Below are 22714 nucleotides of genomic sequence, written 5' to 3'. Positions count from 1 at the left end.
TCTCCCACTCAGAAGTACAAGATGGGGAGGAGGGTGGGGGTAGGTTGACCACAGGTCTCCCCACTGGAAGCCCGAGGTAGGGAGAGTGGGGGAATCTATCAAATAGCACACCTCTAACTTTGTAGAGTACTAATGCAATTAGTAACGCAATTAGTTGTGCAATTTAGTTTGTGTGTTTCTATTTTGAAGTGCAATAGTGTAATAGTCAGGTTCTCTTCTTTATAAGTGTGTTATTCTATTTGTGTATTTGTGTGATATAAGATTTGTGCAATTTAGTTTTATTTCTGTGTTTTTTGTTAGCAATAGAGTAATAGTGTAATAATTTGATTATCTTTTTTATTTGTATTTATATACTACAATTTGTTTCTATTTGCCTTTGTTACTTATTTTTTATATTTATGAGTCTTATTTTTGTATATATATTTATATAGTTTTAAATGTTATGATTATTTATGTGTGTTGTTCCAAATGTCTGACTAAAAATAACAGGGGGGGACATACAAGCTAGAACCGCCACTGCACCTATTGGTAGATGGGTTAAAAAAAAGCAGACATTGAATATCCCTTTGAGCATGGTGAAGTTATTAATTACACTTCGGATGGTGTATTAATACACCCAGTCACTACAAAGAGACAGGCGTCCTTCCTAATTCAGTTGACGTAGAGGAAGGAAACTGCTCAGGGATTTCACCATGAGGCCAATGGTGACTTTAAAACAGTTACAGAGGTTTTTTTGGCTGTGATAGGAGAAAACTGAGGATGGATAAGCAGAATTGTAGTTACTCCACAATACAAACCTAAATGACAGAGTGAAAAGAAATAAGCCTGTACAGAAAAAAAATATTCCAAAACATGCATCCTGTTTGCAATAGGCAAAATTAAAACTAAAAGTTATTAAAAGTCTTGAATACAAAGCTTTATGTTTGGGGCAAATCCAATACAATGTATCACTGAGTACCACTTTTCATATTTTCAAGCATGGTGGTGGCTGCATCATGTTAAAGGTATGCTTGTCATTGGCAAGGACTAGGGAGTTTTGTTAGGATAAAAATAAATGGAATAGAGCTAAGCACACGCAAAATCCTAGAGGAAAATCTGGTTCAGTCTGCTGCACAACAAACACTGGGAGACAAATTCACCTTTCAGCAGGACAATAATATACATTGGAGTTGTTTACCAAGATGACATTGAATCTTCCTGAGTGGCCTGGTTACAGTTTTGACTTAAACTGGCTTGAAAATCTATGGCAAGACTTGGAAATGGCTAGCAATGATCACCAACCAACTTGACAGAGCTTGAAGAATTACAAAAATAATAATGTGCAAATATTGTACAATCCAGGTGTGCAAAGCTCTTAGGGACTTACCCAGAAAGACTCACAGCTGTAATCACTGGTAAAGGTGATTCTAACATGTATTGACTCAGGATGTGAATACTTATGTAAATTAGATATAGATTCTGTATTTAATTTTAAATAAATTTGCGAAAATTTAAAAATATATGTTTTCAGTTTGTCATAAAGGGGTAGATTGTGTAGATGGCCGAGATCATTTAGTTTTTTTAATCCATTTTGAATTCAGGCTGAAACACAAGAGAATGTGGAATTTGTCAAGGGGTATGAATACATTCCAAATGCACAGTAAATGATAAAGTGTGATGGAATAAAGCTTTGGGGTACTTTAAATGAAATTATGGGCAGAAAGACTAATTCAATCCTATCTTTCATTGAATCAGATGGCTCATTTATCACAAAACCTTCTGATGTTGCTACTTATTTTAATGACAATTTCATTGGCACAGTGGGCAAACTCAGGCATGAAATGCCAACAACAAACGGTGAGCCACCTAATAATGAAAGAAAAGCATTGTAATTTTTGTCACGTTCCTGACCTGTTTTCTCTTGTTTTTGTATGTGTTTAGTTGGTCAGGGCGTGAGTTGGGGTGGGCATTCTATGTCATGTGTTTCTATGTTTAGGTTCATTGTCATTTAGCCTGATATGGTTCTCAATCAGGGACAGGTGTTTTACGTTTCCTCTGATTGAGAACCATATTAAGGTAGGTTGTTCACACTGTTTGTTTGTAAGTAGTGGTGTTGGTTGTGTGCTACGTGTTTTCTGGACTGTGTTCCTTTCCCCCCGTGTCTGGGGTTGGTTATATAGTACACCCAGTGTGTTAATAGGGTGGACTAGTTGGTCCGTGTTCATTAAAGAACATTTTGTATTGGCACCTGCTGTTTCCTGCGTGTTGACTCCACACTCCGACACCCAGGCCTTACAATTTTGAATTTTGTAAAGTTAGTGAGGTGGGAAAATTATTGTTGTCCATTAATAATGAGAAACCATCTGGTATTGACAACCAAGATGGAAAGCTACTGAGAATGGTAGTGGACAATGTTGCCACTCCTATTTGCCACATCTTTAATCTGAGTCTGGAGAAGGGTTTGTCCACAGACATGGAGGGAAGCCAAAGTGATAGCACCGTGTTACCCCAAAATGGTAGAGCACCCTTTACTGGCTCTAACAGCATGCTTATAGGGAATGGCACTCAACATGTACTGCACTGACACAAATTACAGAATAATAATAAGATTGTGGGAGCTGTATAGTTAGACTTCAGTGCAGCCTTCGATATTATTGACCATCATTTGTTAAAACCTCTTAATTAAGGATCGGACCCTTTTTTCCAATTTTCGCCTAAAATTACATACCCAAATCTAACTAGCTCAGGACCTAAAGCAAGGATATGCATATTCTTGATACCATTTGAAAGGAAACACTTTAAAGTTTGTGGAAATGTGAAATTAATGTAGGAGAATATAACACATTCGATTTTTTTGTTGTTGTACCATCATCGTTCAAATGCAAAACAAAGGCCATAATGTACTACTCCAGCCCAGGAGCAATTTAGATGTTGCTCACTAGATGGCAGCAGTGTATGTGCAAAGTTTTAGACCATTCCAATGAACCATTGCATCTCTGTTCAAAATGTTGTATCAGGACTGCCCAAATGTGCCTAATTGGTTTATTAATACATTTTCAAGTTTATTATTGTGCACTCTCCTCAAACAATAGCATGGTATTCTTTCACTATAATAGCTACTGCAAATTGGACAGTACAGTTAGATTAACAAGAATTTAAGCTTTCTGCCCATATCAGATATGTCTATGTCCTGGGAAATGTTCTTGGTACTTACAACCTCATGCTAATCACATTAGCCTATGTTAGCTCAAGCGTCCCGCGGGGGGGCACCAATCTCGTGCCCCCAAGTTTTAATGAAAAAACGAATATTATTGACCATCATCTGCCATGTCATGGGATAGAAAGCTTTCTATCTAATAGAACAGATAATTTTTTAAATGGTAGCTTCTCTGGGGTAAAACATATAAAGTGTTGTATTCCACAAGGAACCTGTCTTGGACAATTACTATTCTCTATTTTTACTAACGATCTACCACTAGCCTTAAACAAAGCCTGTGTGTCTATGTATGCAGATGATTCAACGTTATACACTGTACAAAAATATCAACGCCATATGTAAAGAGTTGGTTCCATGTTTCATGAGTTGAGTTAAACGATCCCAGAAATGTTCCATATGCACAAAAAGCTAATTTCTCTACAAAGAAAAATCCACAAATGTGTTTACATCCCTATTAGTGAGCATTTCTATTTTGCCAAGAAAATCCATCCACCTGACAGGTGTGGCATATCAAGATGCTGATTAACAGCATGATCATTACACAGGTGCACCTTGTGCTGGGGACATCAAAAGGCAACTCAAAAATGTGCAGTTTTGTCACACAACACAATGCCACAGATATCTCAAGTTTTGAAGGAACGTGCATTTGGCATGCTGACTGCAGGAATGTCAACCAGAGCTGTTGCCAGAGAATTTTAATGTTAATTTCTCTACCATAAGCAACCTCCAACGTCGTTTTAGAGAATTTGGTATTACGTCCAATCGGCCTAACAACCGCAGACCACGTGTATGGCATTGTGTGGGTGAATGGTTTGCTGATGTCAATGTTGTGGTACGGGCAGGCATAAGCAACGGACAACAAACACAATTTAATTTTATCAATGGCAATTTGAATGCACAGAGATACCATGATGAGATCGTGAGGCCCATTGTTGTGCCATTCATCGACCGCCATCACCTCATGTTTTAGCATAATAATACACGGCCCCATGTCGCAAGGATCTGTACACAATTCCTGGAACCTGAACATTTCCCAGTTCTTCCATGGCCTGCACACTCACCACCTGCTCACCGCCTGCATACTCACCAGACATGTCACCCATTGAGCATGTTTGGGATGCTCTGGATCAATGTGTACGACAGCGTGTTCCAGTTCCCGCCAATATCCAGCAACTTTGCACAGCCATTAAAGAGGAGTGGGTCAACATTCCACAGCCCACAATCAACAGCCTGATCAACTCTATGCGAAGGAGATGTGTCGCGCTGCACGAGGCAAATGGTGGTCACACCAGATACTGACTGGATTTCTGATCCACGCCCCTACCTTTTTTTAAGGTATCTGTGACCAACATATGCATATCTGTATTCTCAGTCATGTGAAATCCAGATTAGGGCCTAATGAATTTATTTCAATTGACTGATTTACTTACAGTATATGAACTGTAACTCAGTAAAATCTTTGAAATTGTTACATGTTGTGTTTATATTTTTGTTCAGTCTATTTTTTGCTGTTTGAAGATGGTGTACAAAACCTATATTAAGATGGAAAAATGAATCTGATCAGGAAGCATTGAAATAGCTATGTAAACTTGGTTGGGTCATCAAAGAAGTTACATATTGCAGTTTTAAGTTGAAAAATTGATAATTGGTGTGTGGATACTAATATCCCTGTGAGCCTCCCAGGCCCATGTTTTTAAATAGGGAGCAAATTTATTTTGAGCACTTTTGTTTCCATGACTGATAAAAACTTGCTTTCTCATGGCTCGAATTTGTCCCTCTGCAGCAAACATATCGTGAGCAATATGTTTGGAACATTGAATCGCAATAAAATCACAGCATGAAATCACAATACATATAGAATAGTGAGAATCGCCATACATATAGTATCTGCACCTAAGTATCGTGATAATATCGTATTGTGAGGTCCCTGGCAATTCCCAGCCCTAGTCTGTATGATGTCAGAGTAGTATTGAGGAAATTATCATTCCATCAAAAGCGCCTGGAAACCTCTATGCTTTGATGACGTACAGCAGGGTTCCCCAACTGGTGGCCTGCGGGCAGGATTCGGCCTGCAGGTGGTTTGATTTGCCCCCCCAAGTTATTCTTTATTATTTGACATAAACAACTATAAAAACACCAGGAAATCAGCTCCAAGTGATTTTAATTTTGTTAATGTGTTCTTAAGTATTCCCACGCATAATAGAGAGACAGTTGTGATCGTACACAAACGTAAGCAAGGTTTGAAATAACTGGCTAAAGTTGGCTAGCTTGTTAGCTACTTCCAGACACAAATGAGAGAACACCTCACTCTGACCATTTTACTCATCCTAGCAGATGTGGTTAGGCTGTTTTCATGTTATCTAGAGCGTTGACTGTAACTGTGCTGCTGGAAATAATTTAATAAAGTTTTTTTTGCTGACATTTATATTCAACAGGTGTTGCGTGTTCGTAAATTCATCAGTTATTCTGCGCTCTGATACACTCAGACGAGAGTGCTTTGAAATTGGAATAGATAGCCAGAGTGAATTTATGAACGCACTCAAAGTAATGGTTCATATAGTTCCTTTTCATAAATGTTTTAAACCTTTGAAATCAACATCGTTTTTACATTTAGCTAATTATTTTACCTCACCAGTTAGCACGTTTAATTGGTCAGTTAGGCTATTACTAACATCATAACTTCACAGAATTACGAAATGATATACTAGACATTAGGAATATTTTTGGAACAAAAAAGAACATTAGTAATCAGTTCTCAAGAGTTGAAAATAAAGGTTATGTTTCAGAAAACTAGAGATCACTTTCGTTTCAGTACTGTTTCTATTACTCAAAAAAATGTGTTCTATTTCCAGCTTTCGGTTCTGTTCCCTGAAACGGTTCCAACCCCTGGTTATAATTGCCATGTTGTCTGTACAATATAAAATGCCCTTGATCCATAGAGTAGAGGCTATGCAAATGTAACAGGTTCTGTTTCCAAATTGTACCGGATAAGCTCACCCCACAGCATGAAATACCGCCAATGGCACCATTGACGAGGATCCTTTTCGGTGGCTGTGCGGTCATATGTGTTGGCGAACAGAGGACTATTGATTCGAGCCTAGTGTTTTTGTTTAATTTAACCTTTATTTAACTAGGTGAGTCAGTTAAAACCTCTACGGGATCGGCATCCCCCCCGCGGGACGGTTGAGCTAATGTAGGCTAATGTGATTAGCATGAGGTTTCCCCAAAATTTCCCGGGACATAGACATATCTGATGTGAGCAGAAAGCTTAAATTCTTGTTAATCTAACTGCACTGTCCAATTTACAGTAGCTATTATAGTGAAAGAGTACTATACTAGTGAAAGAGTACTATACTATTGTTTGAGGAGAGTGCACAATAATGAACTTGAAAATGTATTAATAAACCTATTGGGCACATTTGGGCAGTCTTGATACAACATTTTGAACATAGATGCAATGGTTCATTGAATCAGTCTAAAACTTTGCACACACACACTGCTGCCACCTAGTGGCCAAAAGCTAAATTGTGCCTGGGTTGGAATAATACATTATGGCCTTTCTCTTGCATTTGAAAGATGATGGTACAAAAAAAAAACTGCATATTCTTTCTTTGTATTATCTTATACCAGATCTATTGTGTTATATTCTCCTACATTAATTTCACATTTCCACAAACTTCAAAGTGTTTCCTTTCAAATGGTATCAAGAATATGCATATCCTTGCTTCAAGTCCTGAGCTACAGGCAGTTAGATTTGGGTATGTCATTTTAGGCAAAATTGAAAAAAAGTGTCTAATCCTTTATTAAGAACAAATTCATATTTACGATGACAGCCTACCCCGGCCAAACCTGGACCGATTGTGAGCCACCCTATGGGACTTCCAATCACGGTCAGATGTGACACAGCCTGGAATCAAACCAGGGACTGCAGTGATGTCTCTTGCACTGAGATGCAGTGCCTTAGACCGCTGCACCACTCAGGAGCCAGTAGAGGGACAGTGGAGGAAGCAAAGATGTTGGCAGCACAGTGCCGTCCTTCACACAAACATGTGCCCATGCATACCCCTTCTTTTATTGGAGATTAGATAAGACATATCAGATAAAACATATCCCTATTTATATTTGCTGTATAGTACAATAAATATGTTCCTGTACAATAAAATAGCCAAGCCTTTTTGTGAAATAGCACAAAGGTCTTTACACTCTCGCTGTGCAATGGCTCATTTCCCAAATGGCACCCTAGTCCCTATATAGTGCACTACTTTTGAGCAGGACTGTCCTTCCCGCTCTCCCTCGTTTCCCTGTGTGCTTTCGTGCTGGTATTTCTAAATAATCCAGTAGGTGGCAGCCCAAGTAAAGTGTGGCTTTATCTCTACCCTGTAATTTCACATAATGACCAGCAGAGATCAGAGTACTCACATTTTTGACAGCTAAAAAACAAGCATTTTAGCTTCGACAATGCAATCATATCACATTAAGATAACTTTATTGATCAATTGCACACAAGGTCCAACCGAAATTCTACTTCCGCTTTTAACCCTACCCCCTCCGAAAGACACACATACATACATACATAGGATTTTGGAGAGGCATGGGGGGTTTAAGTGCCTTGCTGAAGGGCACAATGAACGTGGGCAGACCCGCGAGCAACTGCGCCCTCTCATGATGAGTTAAGATTTTTTTTGTGGCCCTCACCCCAATCAAAGTTGCCCATCTATCGCTTGTTAGGATAGGCCTATCATCATACAGTCATCTATGATTTTGAAATCAACTTCAGTTATTTGGAGATGGGAAGGGATATTATTTTCAGGGGTCCAGCGAACACTAACAATGCCCATCAGACAGTCAAACAAACATTTTGTTGTGTCAAACTTTACGTGACATTTCATTACCACTCCATCCTCGGAGAGGCCGCATTGTTTGTATGGGCTAGCTAAACATTTCTACACTCGATGTATACGTTTGTTTCCCGTATTTAAGCAGTTCATTCTTTCTTTTGATTCTCTAAATGTTTGGAACGCACTCTATCTACAATAGTAGGCCGCAAAAAAACAAATAACCTACAGTTTACGTCACTGCAAAGGTGGAGCGCCTCATTTTACATCTTCAGTGCGCATGTGCAGACTCACATGTCCACTTTCAACAGCGATTTCTGGGCTCAGTATTCAAATAGGTAGCTAGCTACTACGTAAGTTAATATCTATCTAAGCAGTCTATGTACAAATGAAAATGTATAGACTATAGTAACCTGATATTAGATGTTGCTGTAGTTTTGATACTTTAGGTAGCTAAATTAGCTGGTTATTTTAATAACTAGTTCCGGCTTTGTAGCTAACACGGGGATTTAGGTCGAGCGACCCAGCTTTTGGAGCAATATTTCAAAGGTAAGTGCATAGCTAGCTATCATATCTTATTTTTCAAGATGCATAACTGTCTCACTGAGAACATGCATTATTGTGTTCATTGTTAGGTCAGGAAAGTTGTTGACTGGTTAGCGAATAGCTAGTCATTCAGACATTAGCCGGAACTCTGAAAACTACTATAGCCACCTGTTGCTTTCTTGCGTCAGCTATTTTGCTTGTAAGCTCCAGTACTTTAACTATAGTAGTCTATCACATACTTTTTGTGTATCAACATGCTAGCTAGCCTTTTCATTAACGTTATAGTTAAGGTCAATCTTTATTCTGTCTGACTAAGTGTTCTTATAGCTAACCAGCTACAGTAACTATATGATAAATTAGTGCAACTAGCTAGCTGGCTATCCAGTCAGGTGCAGTGCACAACCCCATTTTCCATAACATAACTCGTTTACCGATTATTTTGTGCCACTATAACGTTAATGACACAGCCAACATTTTGACGACTAAATACTAAGTTGATGGTAAGTTAGTTAGCGCATTAGTTATTTCTGCTTGATGATAGACCCAGTCAGTTCCCTGCTCTGGTTTGCCCACCTGTAATGCCAAGTGCCAAAACAACAATATCATGTACATCATTTTAGGTTATTGAAGGCTGAATAGACTTGACTTTTACCACAATTTCATACTATATTTCCATCTGTATGCCATCAAATAGGCATACAAGTAGTTTAGCACACACACACACACACACACACACACACAAGTGCCCACAAGGCAGTTTTAAATGGGCTAGGTCTATTTTGTCTACTACAGTCATCAGTTGGATTGTTTTCAGGACATTGTGTATCATCATGTCAGCAAAAAACAGATGAAGCCGTTGTTTACAGATGGCTCATTTCTGGGGTCCTTGATCAACCAAACCTAAACTATTAGTTTTCACCAAAATAACGTTTAATGTCGAGGCATATCTAATATCTCTTGGAACAATACGTACGATTCACCCCCCTACTATTTCGTGAACTAACACTCACACTTGACTTTGCTGATAGTAAGTACATTTTAACTCAAAGTAACTATGACTGACATGTGGTTGTCCCACCTAACTATTTTAAGATGAAAATACACTCACTGTAAGTCGCTATGGATAAGAGTGTCTACTAAATGATTAAAATGTAAATGTCAGGTTGAATGTGTCTTTCGCTATCAAAGAAGTGTTTAAAACCCATTTTTATCCAGGGTCTCTTGTAGAAGTGGGTGATTACATGGTAGCTTACTCTCTCGTGGTCTAGACTGGACTACAATGGCAGCCCACAGGTAGAAAATGGGAGACTCTCTAAATAAAACTTATTTTAAATGCTTATTTGATAGCGAAGGACACATTCAACATGCCAAATCGTAAGTATTGTTCCTAGAGATATTGGAAATATCTCTGTTGATGGGAAACTTTATTTTGGTGAACCAGAGTAGTTTAGGTTTGGTTGATCAAGGATGCCAGGCTGTAAACAATGGCTCGTTGCAGGACGAAGCAAACAGTAATAACCCTTTGAGGTAAGCTCTTTTTCACAAGCCCCATCTCGATGAACTACAATTTAGTTTCACTGTGTTACAAATACTCGCGTCTTGAGCAAAGTCTCATTCATCATTATTAGTTTCTCCAGTTTAATTACCCTGTGCCTCGTTCAGTTTGATCTCTCTGGTTTCATTACGGTTGTGATTTGACTTGAAAAGAGACTGCGTGTGTAACCATGTAAAACACAAGATTAGTTGACTGTCATGTTGCTGGGCGTTTTAGTTTCCACTCATTTAGAGAGTAGAGGAGCAAATACCTCTCAGGAATTCCCTTACAGCAATTTCTGCTTGTTCCAACAAGTGTCAAGTGCCTTCAGTGCTGACTGGAGGTGGTAAACAGCTCTGTAGAATAGGATACCTCAGGGTTTGTCTGAGTTGTCCGGTTCTTCTAGAGAGAAGATGAAAGAAAGGGATTGTTTTACTACAGTTTTATCAGATCGAGATACTCAATTGTATGCAAGTCAGTCGTTTTAAAGGTAAGGCTATTGTTTCACTTTGTTTTATATAGGCTGCTTTAACACTTCACTGCAAAAGGTGATGGAAATCTGTAGTCTGGGTTCAAGTCCATGGTTTTAGTGAGGAGGTTGTAATGTAATTTATCTGAACAGAAATTATAGATTTCTTCACTTTCCAATTCAGCACATCGTCACATCCATGCTACCTGATTAATAGGCCTACGTGTAGTTAATTAGGGCCTATTTGTTTCCAATGGAAAGTTAATGATATGTGGTTAATTATTGTTTCAGACTTTTAAATGGTTACTGCTCTGCTGTCAGTTGGCTATATGAATAAATTATACCAAGCCCCCCCCCCCCCCCCCCCCCAACTCTGTGTGTGGACATGGCCAGTGCTGCAGAATGAACCCGACACAATGGGTGATTGTACCCACCCAGGTCTTTCAAGCACTTCCCAGGCTTGCAGCATTATGCTCTGCTCTAGGAACTAGCCGCTAATAGATGTCAGGGAGCACAGAATAAGCTGCACTGGTTGTTGCTCTCTACAAAATTTGTGAACGCTGTCTCACAATGAAAATTGAGAGCAGCTGATTTAGCACCAGAAGTTATTTTATGTATGCATTTTTAGCCTGATGTAGGCGTTTTATTGCATCAGTTCAGTTTGAGAAGTTACTTTTCAAATGACACGTACAGGTGGCATTACTAATCTATAGCCTAATAAGTAAAACATAAAAAAATAGGTAGGTGCTTATATTTGTTAGATCTCACATGTACAAGTGTGTATTAAACACGTGTGAATTGTAAATGTGTTTTTTGCATATCGTAACTCCCCTGAGACACCCTCGGATAGTAGGGTCATGGCCAGCGTCTGGCATTATCAATGGCAATCCTGACGCAATTAGGGTTAGGTGCCTTGTTCAAGGGCACATTGGCAGATTTTTCACCTTAATGGCTCAGGGATTTGAACTAGCAACCTTTCAATTACTGGCCCATGCTCTAACCTGTCGCCCATGTAGGCAATGTGTGTATGTAATTGGCACAGTCGCTGGAACAGTCACACACACACTTTCATTTTGATGAAAGTACCCAAAATTTCATGGCTGAGAGATTGTAATGTAATTTTTCTGAACAGAAATGATAGATTTCTTCACTTTCCAATTCAGCACATCGTCACATCCATGCTACCTGATTAATAGGCCTACATGTAGGTAATAAAAAACAAAACAAGAATCAACGTTGTCCAAGTAATTGATCGTATTAAAAAAAACACCACTCGCAACTTCAAGGAGAAACACAGAAACCTTACCAAACCTGAAAATCTGGTTTCCTTCACCTGTCACTTTATTCCTTTTTATGTCAGGTTCTGGTGTCCTGATGCAGGAGAGAGGCCATAGGACTCTAAAACAGTCTAACAACCACCTAAACATACCAATAAGCACAGAGAGATGGGTCATTACCTGCTCTGCTCGCCATTTGAAGTTAAATGGCGCTAGACCGTGTGTGAGACTATCTGTTGCTTGTTCAAGTGTTCAGGCCAGGACCTTTTGTTGTGCATTATGGAGGCCTAGTCTAACCTCTACTTTACTCTGATTGGCCACACAAAGCAGCAGCAGCCAGGTGAACATTAACTCTCCATTTTGTTTGCCTTTCCTGCCTGCCCATAACTAGTCATTTGTTGCTTTTTAAAAGCTAGCCGTGTCTACCTCTCTTCAGATCTGCATGTGCGTTGAAGTAGTCTATGAGCTAGGCCCTAATGCACAGCTTGGAATTTTTGAGTATGGAACTGAGTGAAGCACAGATCTTTCTCTTTCGTGAATAATTTGTGGGCAACCTCACGTTGGCTTTACTCGGGCATCCATGAGAAGGTCAAAGGCATTGGCTATATACATGTAGGCCTATAAGAAATAGTCTACTGATTATGCCATTCAATATGAGCAAGCATAATGACCAGGCAGATACTTGGCAAGCTCTGTCTAGTTCCACATGTGCCTGAGCCTAATGCCCTGGCAGTGGGGATTAGTTAGGCTAATTTAAGTGGTGTACAGAGTGGCGTACAGACGTACATTGCTACTGCCGTGGGGAATGACATCACGTGTGTCTGTTTCTGTGTCAGTGTCTACTCACTGCAGTGACATTGCCAAACCGGTTAGACAGAGCAAAGCTGACCATGCGTGAGATTGCTGCAGCTGAAACAGGACGGCCTAGCCTATTTCCTGACTGTTCTAATGGTTTTTTACATCTCCAACGTGCAGCAGCTACGTTAGTGTTTAGGTTCAGCCGTTCAAGCGGTGTGTTTTTCATGTTGTCACTTGTCAAGTTGAAGTTGTCATGATGTGTCTGGATGTATTAGTCCCTAGTGACCGTCCCTGTCTTTCTCCTTGGTAGAGATGTTGATCTGTATGTGTTTTATCGGCCCCAGAGGGCTTCAGTGTTGTCAGCACGCTCTAGTACAGTACAATACAAATCTGCAGTAGTAGTCACACCTCAACAGTCTGTCAGGCTGTTTTCCATGAGGAGTATGTTATTTTGTTTGACCTTCACTGACTTTGTTTTTCTCTTTTTTTATAGGAATAATTCAAGTCCTTCACAGAAGTCAGGAATCCCAGACACTACTTGGCTCTAATCACAGGAATCCCAGACACTACTACTGACTGGGGACGTTACAAGGCCTATGGTCTTTTGAAGTGAGTAAGTAACCTAGCTGTTGGCCCAGAACTGGCTCTACTTAGTCCAAGTCATGCTCACTGGCCACGTTGCCAGGGCTGTTACCTTCTGATTGATACAGTGGTTCCTCCTTTAACACCCCCGCTTCATTGATTTTCCTCATTTTGATACGAGGGGGTATATAAGCCAACCCGACTTGCGGGAGGTGTGTGCACACTACAGTCAGATATTCTCAAATGGAAACCCACTCGATCACGCCCAGTGGTATCACCGAGGCTTTTCTACTTTACATACTGTGCATCAGTAGATAAAAGTTGCGAGGTTACGCCACGGGACTTGGAGGTAATATGTGGTTTAGTACGGTACCCTGCGTCACTACTTCATTGCTCCAGACCAGCACAAGGGGGAGTTAGAGCACTGATTATGCTTTTGGGTCCTACTGTGTCTCTAACTGACAATGAATGGGCGGCATAAACCTAAATAGAAACTGATAATTGTGCTCGACTTCAGTATTACTTACTAAAATGTTACACTAGGGTTTTTATTTTATTTTGTTAGGATTATTTTGCTCATACGGTAGTACTCTATGCCACTCCCGCCCGGTCACGTTGTACAGCGCCTGAGTGGCATAATGGTCTAAGACACTGCATAGCCGTGCAAGCTATGTGTTGCTTTACCACTCTCCATCACTGATGTGGAGTACACCTCCGCTCGTATGTTTTGTGCAGAGGGGGGCAACTCTCGTCTTTGTTTATTCACTGTTCTAAGCAGGCTAGTCTATGCAATCAACTTGTCTGCCATGGAAATTGATGTGAAGTTGTCTGTGGTCACATTTCTGCCTTTGCCCATGTAAGGCTCCCCGAGTCTCAAAACCACACTCTCGGACAGTTGCTCACCCGCTGGCCTTGTCTCATCTTTCCCCAGATATGGAAAGCCATTGAGCAAGTACTTGGTTTTCGACACTGGCGGCTAACCAACATTTTACTGAAGTCACATGCACCATTATCAGTTTCTATCTGGTTTCTAGCGCCCATTCATTGATGACAGAATAGCCTATTTTAATTGTACGATTATTATGTTACTAGTTTTTGCTTATAGTAGCCAGAGCAATGCTGCTGCGTGAGTGGTCATGTGCCTAATGCATGGACAACACGGATATTCTTGGAAAAAGTGGCATTTGGACCTCTTGAATTTGGAGTTATTTGACTAAGGTAAGTGTCATAGAAACTGCAGAATATTCTCTTTCAGATACTATATAGAAATCACAATGTTTTACCTTCATGTGACTGAAGGAGGATTTGATAAAGCAATGCTCCTTTCCCCGCATCTGTCAATTACAAGATGCGCCCTTCTCTTCATGTACAATTTGACAATTGATATGCTTAATGTTGTCACTCATCAGGTTATTGTCGATTTAATCTTGTCTATAGGTTAACTCTATTATGTGAAATTGGTTTTGGTGTAGTTTCGATGTGCAGGTTGACTGGCATCATTTGTTTCCCCCTCATCAACTTGGCTAGAGTCAAGGATTTTTTTATTATTCTAAAGGCCTTCTGCAACACATGGCATGTTTTCATTTCCCTTACAATAAATTAAATTAGTAATAGTTACAGTAAATAAAACAGTCCTGTAACAGCTTCTTTTTACAATGTAAAACGTCAGAGAATGGTATCAACCTGCAGGGTGTGCCATCAAATTATTAAAATGAGCGCCAACGCTGATAAATAGGCAGCACAAACTCATCATCACACTGTTGTTCACAGTACTCATCATCATCACACTACTACAGTCCTAATTTAAATTATATTGTGAAGTAACTTACACAATTATCGCCCATTTGCCATTCATTAAGTGGGCTGGCATCGTTTGCTTTGCTAGATAGACAAGGATATGTTTTGCAATATTCTAAAGGGCTACTGCAATATGTAGCATGTTTTTGTTTCCATTACAATACATTTGATTAGTTATAGTAAATAAAACTGTCCCATAACCGCTTCTTTTAACAAATGTAATCATAAAAGAGAATGGTATCAACCCGCAAGGTATGCGGTCAAAGGATTTACTGCTGATTTTAATAGGCATAACACAAACTCATTGTGTTTCTAAATTAAATCAACCGCTTTACCCTCCTTATTCAGTTAGGCCTAATTTAAATGCAATTGTGAAGTAAGGTGCACAATTATCCATTTGTCATTCATTCAGTGAAGAGTGAGAGACTGCATTATTGCCTGGCTGGGTTCCAAAGTCCTACCGCACATTGTGTTGGCTGATTTTAAGTTAGGAATAGGTGTGAGGAAAAACAGGTAAAAAGGCTCTGAAGTACTTTTCAGTGTGTGATTTTCAACTCTGACAAATGAGCAGTGTAAAATACAAACCTTTTTAAGGAAAAGTCAGGGAAGGAGCAGGTCATAGCTTTTTTGTGGGCTGATAATTAAAATCATAATGTGGCCTACGGCAGTTCAAGTGTTAAGAACTGGGGAGTTTGTCAGGATAAAAAATAAACGCTATTGACCTAAGCACAGGCAAAATCCTAGAGGAGAACCTGGTTCAGTTTGCTTTCCACGAGACACTGTGAGATTTAATTCACCTTTCAGCAGACAATAACCTAAAACACAAGGCCAAATCTACACTGGAGTTGCTTACCAATAAGACGGGGAATGTTCCTGAGTCGCCATGTTACATTTTTTGTCTAAAATCTGGCAAGACCTGAGAATGGTTGTCTTTTACTTACTTACTTAAAATTTAACTAGGCAAGTCAGTTAAGAACAAATTCTTATTTACAATGAGAGCCTTCACCGGCCAAACTCGGACGACGCTGGGCCATTTTTGCGCTGCCCTATGGTACTCCCAATCACGGCCGGTTGTGAAAAAGCCTGAATACGAACCAGGGTATCTGTAGTGACGCTTCAAGCACTGAGATGCAGTGTCTTAGACCGCTGCGCCACTCGGGAGCCCCAGTCTTGCAATGATCAACAACCAATTTGACAGAGCTTGAAGAATAATGGACAAAGGTTTCACAATCCAGGTGTGGAAAGCTCCAAAGGTAATTCTAAATTGTATTGACTCCGAGGGTTACCTATCTAATCAAGAAACACAATTTTTTTTTTAAACAAATGTTCAAATTTTTCTTCCACTTTGACATTGGAGTATTTTGTGTACATTGTAAAAAAAAATATATATATAAAGACTATTAAATCCATTTTAATCCCACTTTGTAACACAACAAATTTAAAAAAGTCCCGGGGTGTGAATACTTACCGGCAGGCACTGTATTTCTATCTGGACGTTCCGCAACGTTTTGAATAGCTGAACGCAACCCTACCTTGTTTCTGCTCAGGTTAGTCACGTGGGCAGCAGGGAGAGAATCTGTTTATTTTGGTCAGGGGACTTTGTTCAGGGACTACTACATTCCAAAGTGCTGTACCTACCACTAACCGCCCTACCCATTTCCTGCTACGATATTCCAGGGCCACACCTACTCCACACAAATCACAAGCTGGGTGAACACAGCATTCTGTGTTGCTGCATTGACTGTTCAATTCTGTAGTGATCTTCATGGGATTGGCCCTTTGTGGTAATCAACTTTGTCAAGTCCTGATCCAGCCCTGGGTCTGGTTGCATCTGCATCAATGAACAAACACTCCCACTGACTGTTTCTCTCTCAGTTCAAAGAGCTGCTCTGAGCTTCCCTGTATACCCTGTAAAGCTGTGATTACAGGAAAGGTATCTGATCACTTGAAGAGGTGATTGTTCCTGCGGGCCATATACAGACGTAGGCTTCCATTTAATGTAATAAGTCACCGGCTACACTTGGCCTGTCCCATTGTCCAGAATAGAGAGTAACATAACTAACTGGTGCTTTGTTTATACATTGTTTGTCATATAATGAAGAACCCTACGTGATATTGCCTCCACATGTCAAAATCAAATTGTATTAGTCACATGCGCCGAATAAAACAGGTGTAGACCTTACAGTGAAATGCTTACTAACCAACAATGCAGTTAAAAAAACAGATAAGAAATAAAAGTAACAAGTAATTAAAGCGCAGCAGTAAAATAACAATCGCAAGACTATATATATACAGGGGGTACCGGTACAGAGTCAATGTGCGGGGGCACTAGTTAGTTGAGGTAATATGTACATGTAGGTAGAGTTATTAAAGTGACTATGCATAGATGATAAGAGTAGCAGCAGTGTAAACGCGCGGGGGGAGGGGGCAATGCAAATAGTCTGGGTAGCCATTTGATTAGGTGTTCAGGAGTCTTATGGCTTGGGGGGTAGAAGCTGTTTAGAAGCCTTTTGGTCCTAGACTTGGCGCTACGGTACCGCTTTCCGTGCGGTAGCAGAGAGAACAGTCTATGACTAGGGTGGCTGGAGACTTAGTCAAGTTTTAGGGCCTGTTCTGACACTGCCTGGTATAGAGGTCCTGGATGGCAGGAAGCTTGTTTCTGTTAATAAGCGGAAGCTGTGCAGCTGGTACTGTGGTTGTAATTGGCTAACAAACATTTAGGACCTGTGATGCAACCCTGCTTGAATCTGTTTTCTAAAAGCTTGCTTGGAGCACATCAAAAAGACTGGGCAATAGACAAGTCAGCCCCTGACTCCTTTTGGCTGGGTTTTAAAACCCAGGCAGACATTCACACTGACATTGGTTCATTCACATGGCCTCCTCCTTCCATCTGCTCTTTGGGACTGTGTAAATCATCAATCTGAGTCTTAAAGATATTGTGGCTTGTAACACTAAATCTATTTGTTTGGGGGTGGTGAATGGAGGGAGAGGGGGTCTCGGATGGTTGATGGGCAGCTCTCGGGGAATTGTGGGGGAATCTTGGATGGTTGTTGGCCTGGCTGGTTCGGGTCCCTGATTTGACTTGGTGGGAGATCTGTCGACGTGCAGTTGGGCGGGGTGCTTGACCCTGGGTGGGAGTCTGCTAGATGACTTAATGTAAATGTTGAGCAACTTCACTGCAGGTTGTATGTTGTTTTATGGTTTGGTATGTTTGTTTTAAAAACAACTTGCTGCTGTCCCATGTGCCCAGAGTCCATAATGAATTGTGTGTGTGATTGAACATGGCATTTGTTTCTGTGTCTGAAGTGGAAAGCTCAACATTGATTTCTTCCTGTCTGGTCAGGGTCCATTAACGCAGTGAACACCACAGGTAGTTAGCAGCCAGTGCAGCCAGAGGATTAAGGGCCATGTTCATAACTTGGGAAGGTGAGAGACTGATTTCTAAACTCGGATAAACCATTTTGAATATGGGGCTAGAGCTATTCATTTTACCGTAACTAAACTGCTTCTTCCTGATTGAGGCCTGTCTTAGTCTGTTGGGGAAATGAGAGGAAAGCACCATTTTACTACTCTGTGGCTCCTCTCCCCCTCTTACAGACTGAATGCTAGGCCTGATGGAAAGATGATCTAATAAGGTGTGAATTACTCTTTTTAACGACACTCTTATATGAGGGATAAGGACATCTGATGATAGTATCCATTGACACACACACAGTCCTCTCATTCGTTTGTGTCTGGTGCCTATTTTATTCTGTTGTTAATTCTACTTCCTCATTTGCTCAGTTTCGTCCCTTGTTTTGTCTGACTCAGGAGCTGTTGTCTGCTGTCCTTTGGACTCTGTGATGGCAAATCGGGGTAAGAAAAGTATGATTTCTATGTAGGCCTGTATCCTAGCCTATTCCTTTATGAAAATGGCTTTATTTCTAACATGTCATGCCCTTTTGTGTAAATGGCTTAGGCCTTATTGTCTAGGAAAATTAGATTTTGTAAGGGGTGGTCTTAGTGGAAAAGCTAAGTCAAAACATCTGAAAGCCCACAGAAGACTGTTCTAGCTAGTTCTGATAAGTCTCACATGCGACAGTGTTGTGCTTTGGAGATTACTATCAGACATGCTATCAGGAAAGCTGAAAGTGGTGAGTCAACACTAATAGTGTAAAGTGGCTGCGCTGGCGATACTAGGCAGTCCTATCCATTATGTGGTTGGCGCAACGTGACACATAGAGGGGCTATGTGTCACGTTGCGCCAACCACATAATGGATAGGACTGCCTAGTATCGCCAGCGCAGCCACTTTACACTATTCAACAGAGCTATTTGATTGGGCCTGTCCCAGAGCACACACCTGTATGGGGCTATCTGATTGGGTCTTTCCCCAAGTAGAGGACACGCCTGTAAAGGTTAGGAAACGGCTGTTTTTCTCTACCAGCCCCACACAACCTTGGCTCTAGTCTCTTGTTTCAACCGCTGAAGGACCTCCGTGTGAGTCCATGGAAGAGGACACAGTATCTGGTCCAGACTCTGTAGTTGCTGCCTGTCCTTGTCACAGACCGATCTGTTGTTCTGTCCTTGGATGTATTGTTCTAATCTGTTAATTGATCTATGAAAGGCTCAACAATGGTTGTACGATCGGAGTATAGATGTGAGTAAAATACTGTTTCTGTTGGTGATTTTGATTGTTCTGTTGAATGTTTTTTTGTATTTTTTTCTGAAACTGTTGAACAATGTCAGTTATTTGTAAGGCGGTTTTATCTGAAAGACTGAATATGATAATTGAATGAGAGAGAGGTGTGACTTGTTTGTACTGTAAGCTGATCCACATCGTGATGGGTAGCGTGTGTGTGTGTGGCCTCCCTAAGCCAGGCAGTGAAAGATGTGGGGGCTGGTCTAGTGCAGATTTGGGTCCTCATTTATAAAACTGTGCAGAGGATTCACGTCAAATGGTGGCGTGCGGACAAAACAAAGTGCTTACGCACAAAAATATTCTGATTTATAACACAATGTGCACGCATATCCCACGCCGGTTTCCCTTCATAATTTGCGATCAACTCGAAATTTGGAGCGCCTTGTCCCACCCTTTTAACGGCCATAGTTGCCTATAAATAGTCAGTGAAACGCCCCTAATTAATACTCATCCATACTAACTGCATGACGGCAAATCCCGACAAAGGCACAAAAAAAAAGCAAAAAAAGAATGGAAGTTCTTGTAGTGGAGGTTAAAGCAAGAAAAAAAAAAAAAAGTGTTTGGTGGACACAGTGTGGGCATTACAAATGCCAAAAAGGCGCTTGTGGCAGATGCTGTGAATGCTGCTGGCTCAGAAGGTCGGATCCTCTCAGAAATGAAAAAGTGGTCCGGCATAAAAGTGGAGGCCAAAAGGCACATAGCCTTAGACAAAGTGTTTTTGCCACGGGTGGGGGAAAGGGGATACCGGAGCTCAACCCCCTTGATGAGCGACTTGCCGGTGTTATAGGGGAATCCCTCCTGAGTGGAGTAGTGACGGAGGGGGACACAGACAATTCAGGTATGTAATTTAGTTTTCCCTCGTTTTGAAAAGAGTAAACCAAAGTTGTTTTTAAACATTTATTTACACAAACAATTGACATTTTCTATTGTTTTTGGTCGCTGCATGTACCAACGGGGTCAGTGGTGCTGCAGCTGAGCAGGAGCTGAGTGCGCCCAGCCTTCACTGCACCTCGTGCGTCACAACCCTACAGTGTCCGTGTCCACACAGATGCAGTCCTGCAAACGCAAAGACGCTATTAACGAGATTGCCAAGGAGTTGAAGGAAATAATAAATGTTGTGTGTGATATTAGCTGTACATTGAAAGAATTACTCAATGAATAATGTTATTTGTTTCCATACCTTGTGTTCTTACAAGCAACGCATCACATCCACACGCTGGCTTATGGCAGCTGCGTTTGGTTCAAACGCCTGGGGATAGGGGTCATGGTCGGAGCCAACACAACCAACAGCGTCAGGGGGTAAAGTCACGTTCCTTAGCTGTGCCACATTATGTATATCACAGCACACAGGCCCCACAATGTCGCAGACCTATTCAGGCTTGTATAAAAGGTTTCCGCCAGGAGTGGAGGCAGTGCCATCTGCCCTTCAGAAGCCCGATGGTGCGCTCCACAACAGCACGTACCTGGCAATGGCGCACATTGTAGTTCCTCTGCGCTCTGTGGGTTGGAGAAAGGGGTGTGCAGCCACCGCTTGAGGGGATATCCACTGCCACCTGCAAGATTTAGTGAATGGGTTAGGCACTGCAGTAGAGAAATTGCAATTGATTTAGAATTTCTACATTACTCATCTGTAACTAGAAGCCAGCCATCACGCACAGCTCCGGCCTCAAGTCTGCACCCAATACTGCTGTTTCTCCATATGCATGAGTCATGGGTTGACCCAGGCCACCAAGCCACTACATTAGTCAGTACCATGTCCGCATCACATTTGATTTAGACATTAATGGAATGCGAATGCTTTCGATTTAATGAAAGCTAATTCATTCTCACTTGGTGACCTTATACCAACATGAGTGCAGTTAATAGCACCGAATACATTTGGGAAACCGGACATTGCTGCAAATTGCACTTTTTTTATTTGTCTGTTCACCCACCGTGTAAGGACACTTTTATCTAGAGGTGCGTCAATCCAATTATACCTCCTAACACTTCTGGCATAACATGACTAAAGGTAGGTCAGGGATCTCTCAGCCATTCAGCCAATTCCCTTTGAAAAGTGCCGGTTGCCAGAAATCCGAGGGTTGTCGGGACTTGAAGTAGGACAGGCATGGCTTGGTATCTGCGGGTGCTCCTCTGTAAAGCTGGGCTCACTACAGAACAGAGATCCAAGAGAACAGCTCTTGGTAATCCGAACCGCCTCAAGTCACTCATCATTGACCAGTAAATCTAGCTGGTCTCTGAAAATTTGCTCTCTCCAAATTCTTCCATTTGCCAAATCTTCCAACAGTGCCAAAGCAGCCATTGTGCATCATTATGCATTGTAATTGCATGTCTTTTTTACCCACCCATTTGATTGTCAAAGCTACCCAATTGCAAAAATCACCTTCAGGTGTGGTAATTACCCTGATTGTAACTGACAATGACAGGGCCATTATAACATTGATAGTTCTGTGCAACGAACATGTGATAACATGTATCTGCCTGACTGAGGCATCGAAAACCGCATCAGTTTAAATGTAATTTGTCGTACTGTTCACCTTATTTATGAAAATACATTTCATAACATGCAACTCTTGTTTAATAATTACAGATCCAATTAAATATGATTCCCTATTAAGCTGTACAACTTATTTGAGGGGTTATTTTGTAAAAACCAATATCTCTTTTTATTATCCTAAATGTTTTTTTGTGTTTATTTTGTGTGCAATCCAGGGAACTCTTCATATATAATGTGAGATGTAATATTTCTATTTATTTTACACAATGGTATACATTTCTAAGCGTTTCTCGAGTTTCATCCTCCTGCCATCAGTCGCAGTTTCTAATTTCTCCAGTTTTTTATGTGCGTACGTATGGGTCAAAGTGTCCGTGGAGGACCGCACATTCTCACGTCAAGTTAGTTTTTTTTATAAATGTCAAAGTTTGCTCAGAAAGTGGCGTACGCCTTCCTTTGTGCCTACGGAACGTTTTTAAATGAGGCCCTTGGACAGGTTAGGGCCT

At 40.9% G+C, this 22714-nt stretch overlaps 1 protein-coding gene across 3 annotated transcripts in view; it reads left to right on the top strand.

Annotated features, from left to right (window-relative positions):
• Nucleotides 1–8334: 8334 nt before the first annotated feature.
• LOC120027135 (phosphatase and actin regulator 4A-like) overlaps nt 8335–22714 on the top strand; it is a 43529-nt gene continuing 29149 nt past the window's right edge. The window contains exons 1-3 of one of the 3 annotated variants that reach the window (XM_038971988.1): nt 8335–8580; nt 13149–13264; nt 18845–18889. In XM_038971988.1, the coding sequence (XP_038827916.1) occupies nt 18877–18889 (13 nt within the window). In that variant the 5' untranslated portion in view covers nt 8335–8580; nt 13149–13264; nt 18845–18876. Of the gene's footprint in view, nt 8581–13148; nt 13265–18377; nt 18461–18844; nt 18890–22714 lie in introns of those variants that run through there. The other 2 variants (XM_038971989.1, XM_038971987.1) reach the window with 2 other exon arrangements.

This window comes from Salvelinus namaycush, chromosome 32 (assembly GCF_016432855.1).
Source record: "Salvelinus namaycush isolate Seneca chromosome 32, SaNama_1.0, whole genome shotgun sequence".
NCBI lineage: Eukaryota > Metazoa > Chordata > Actinopteri > Salmoniformes > Salmonidae > Salvelinus > Salvelinus namaycush.
This window is presented reverse-complemented; position numbering and strand designations above follow the sequence as displayed.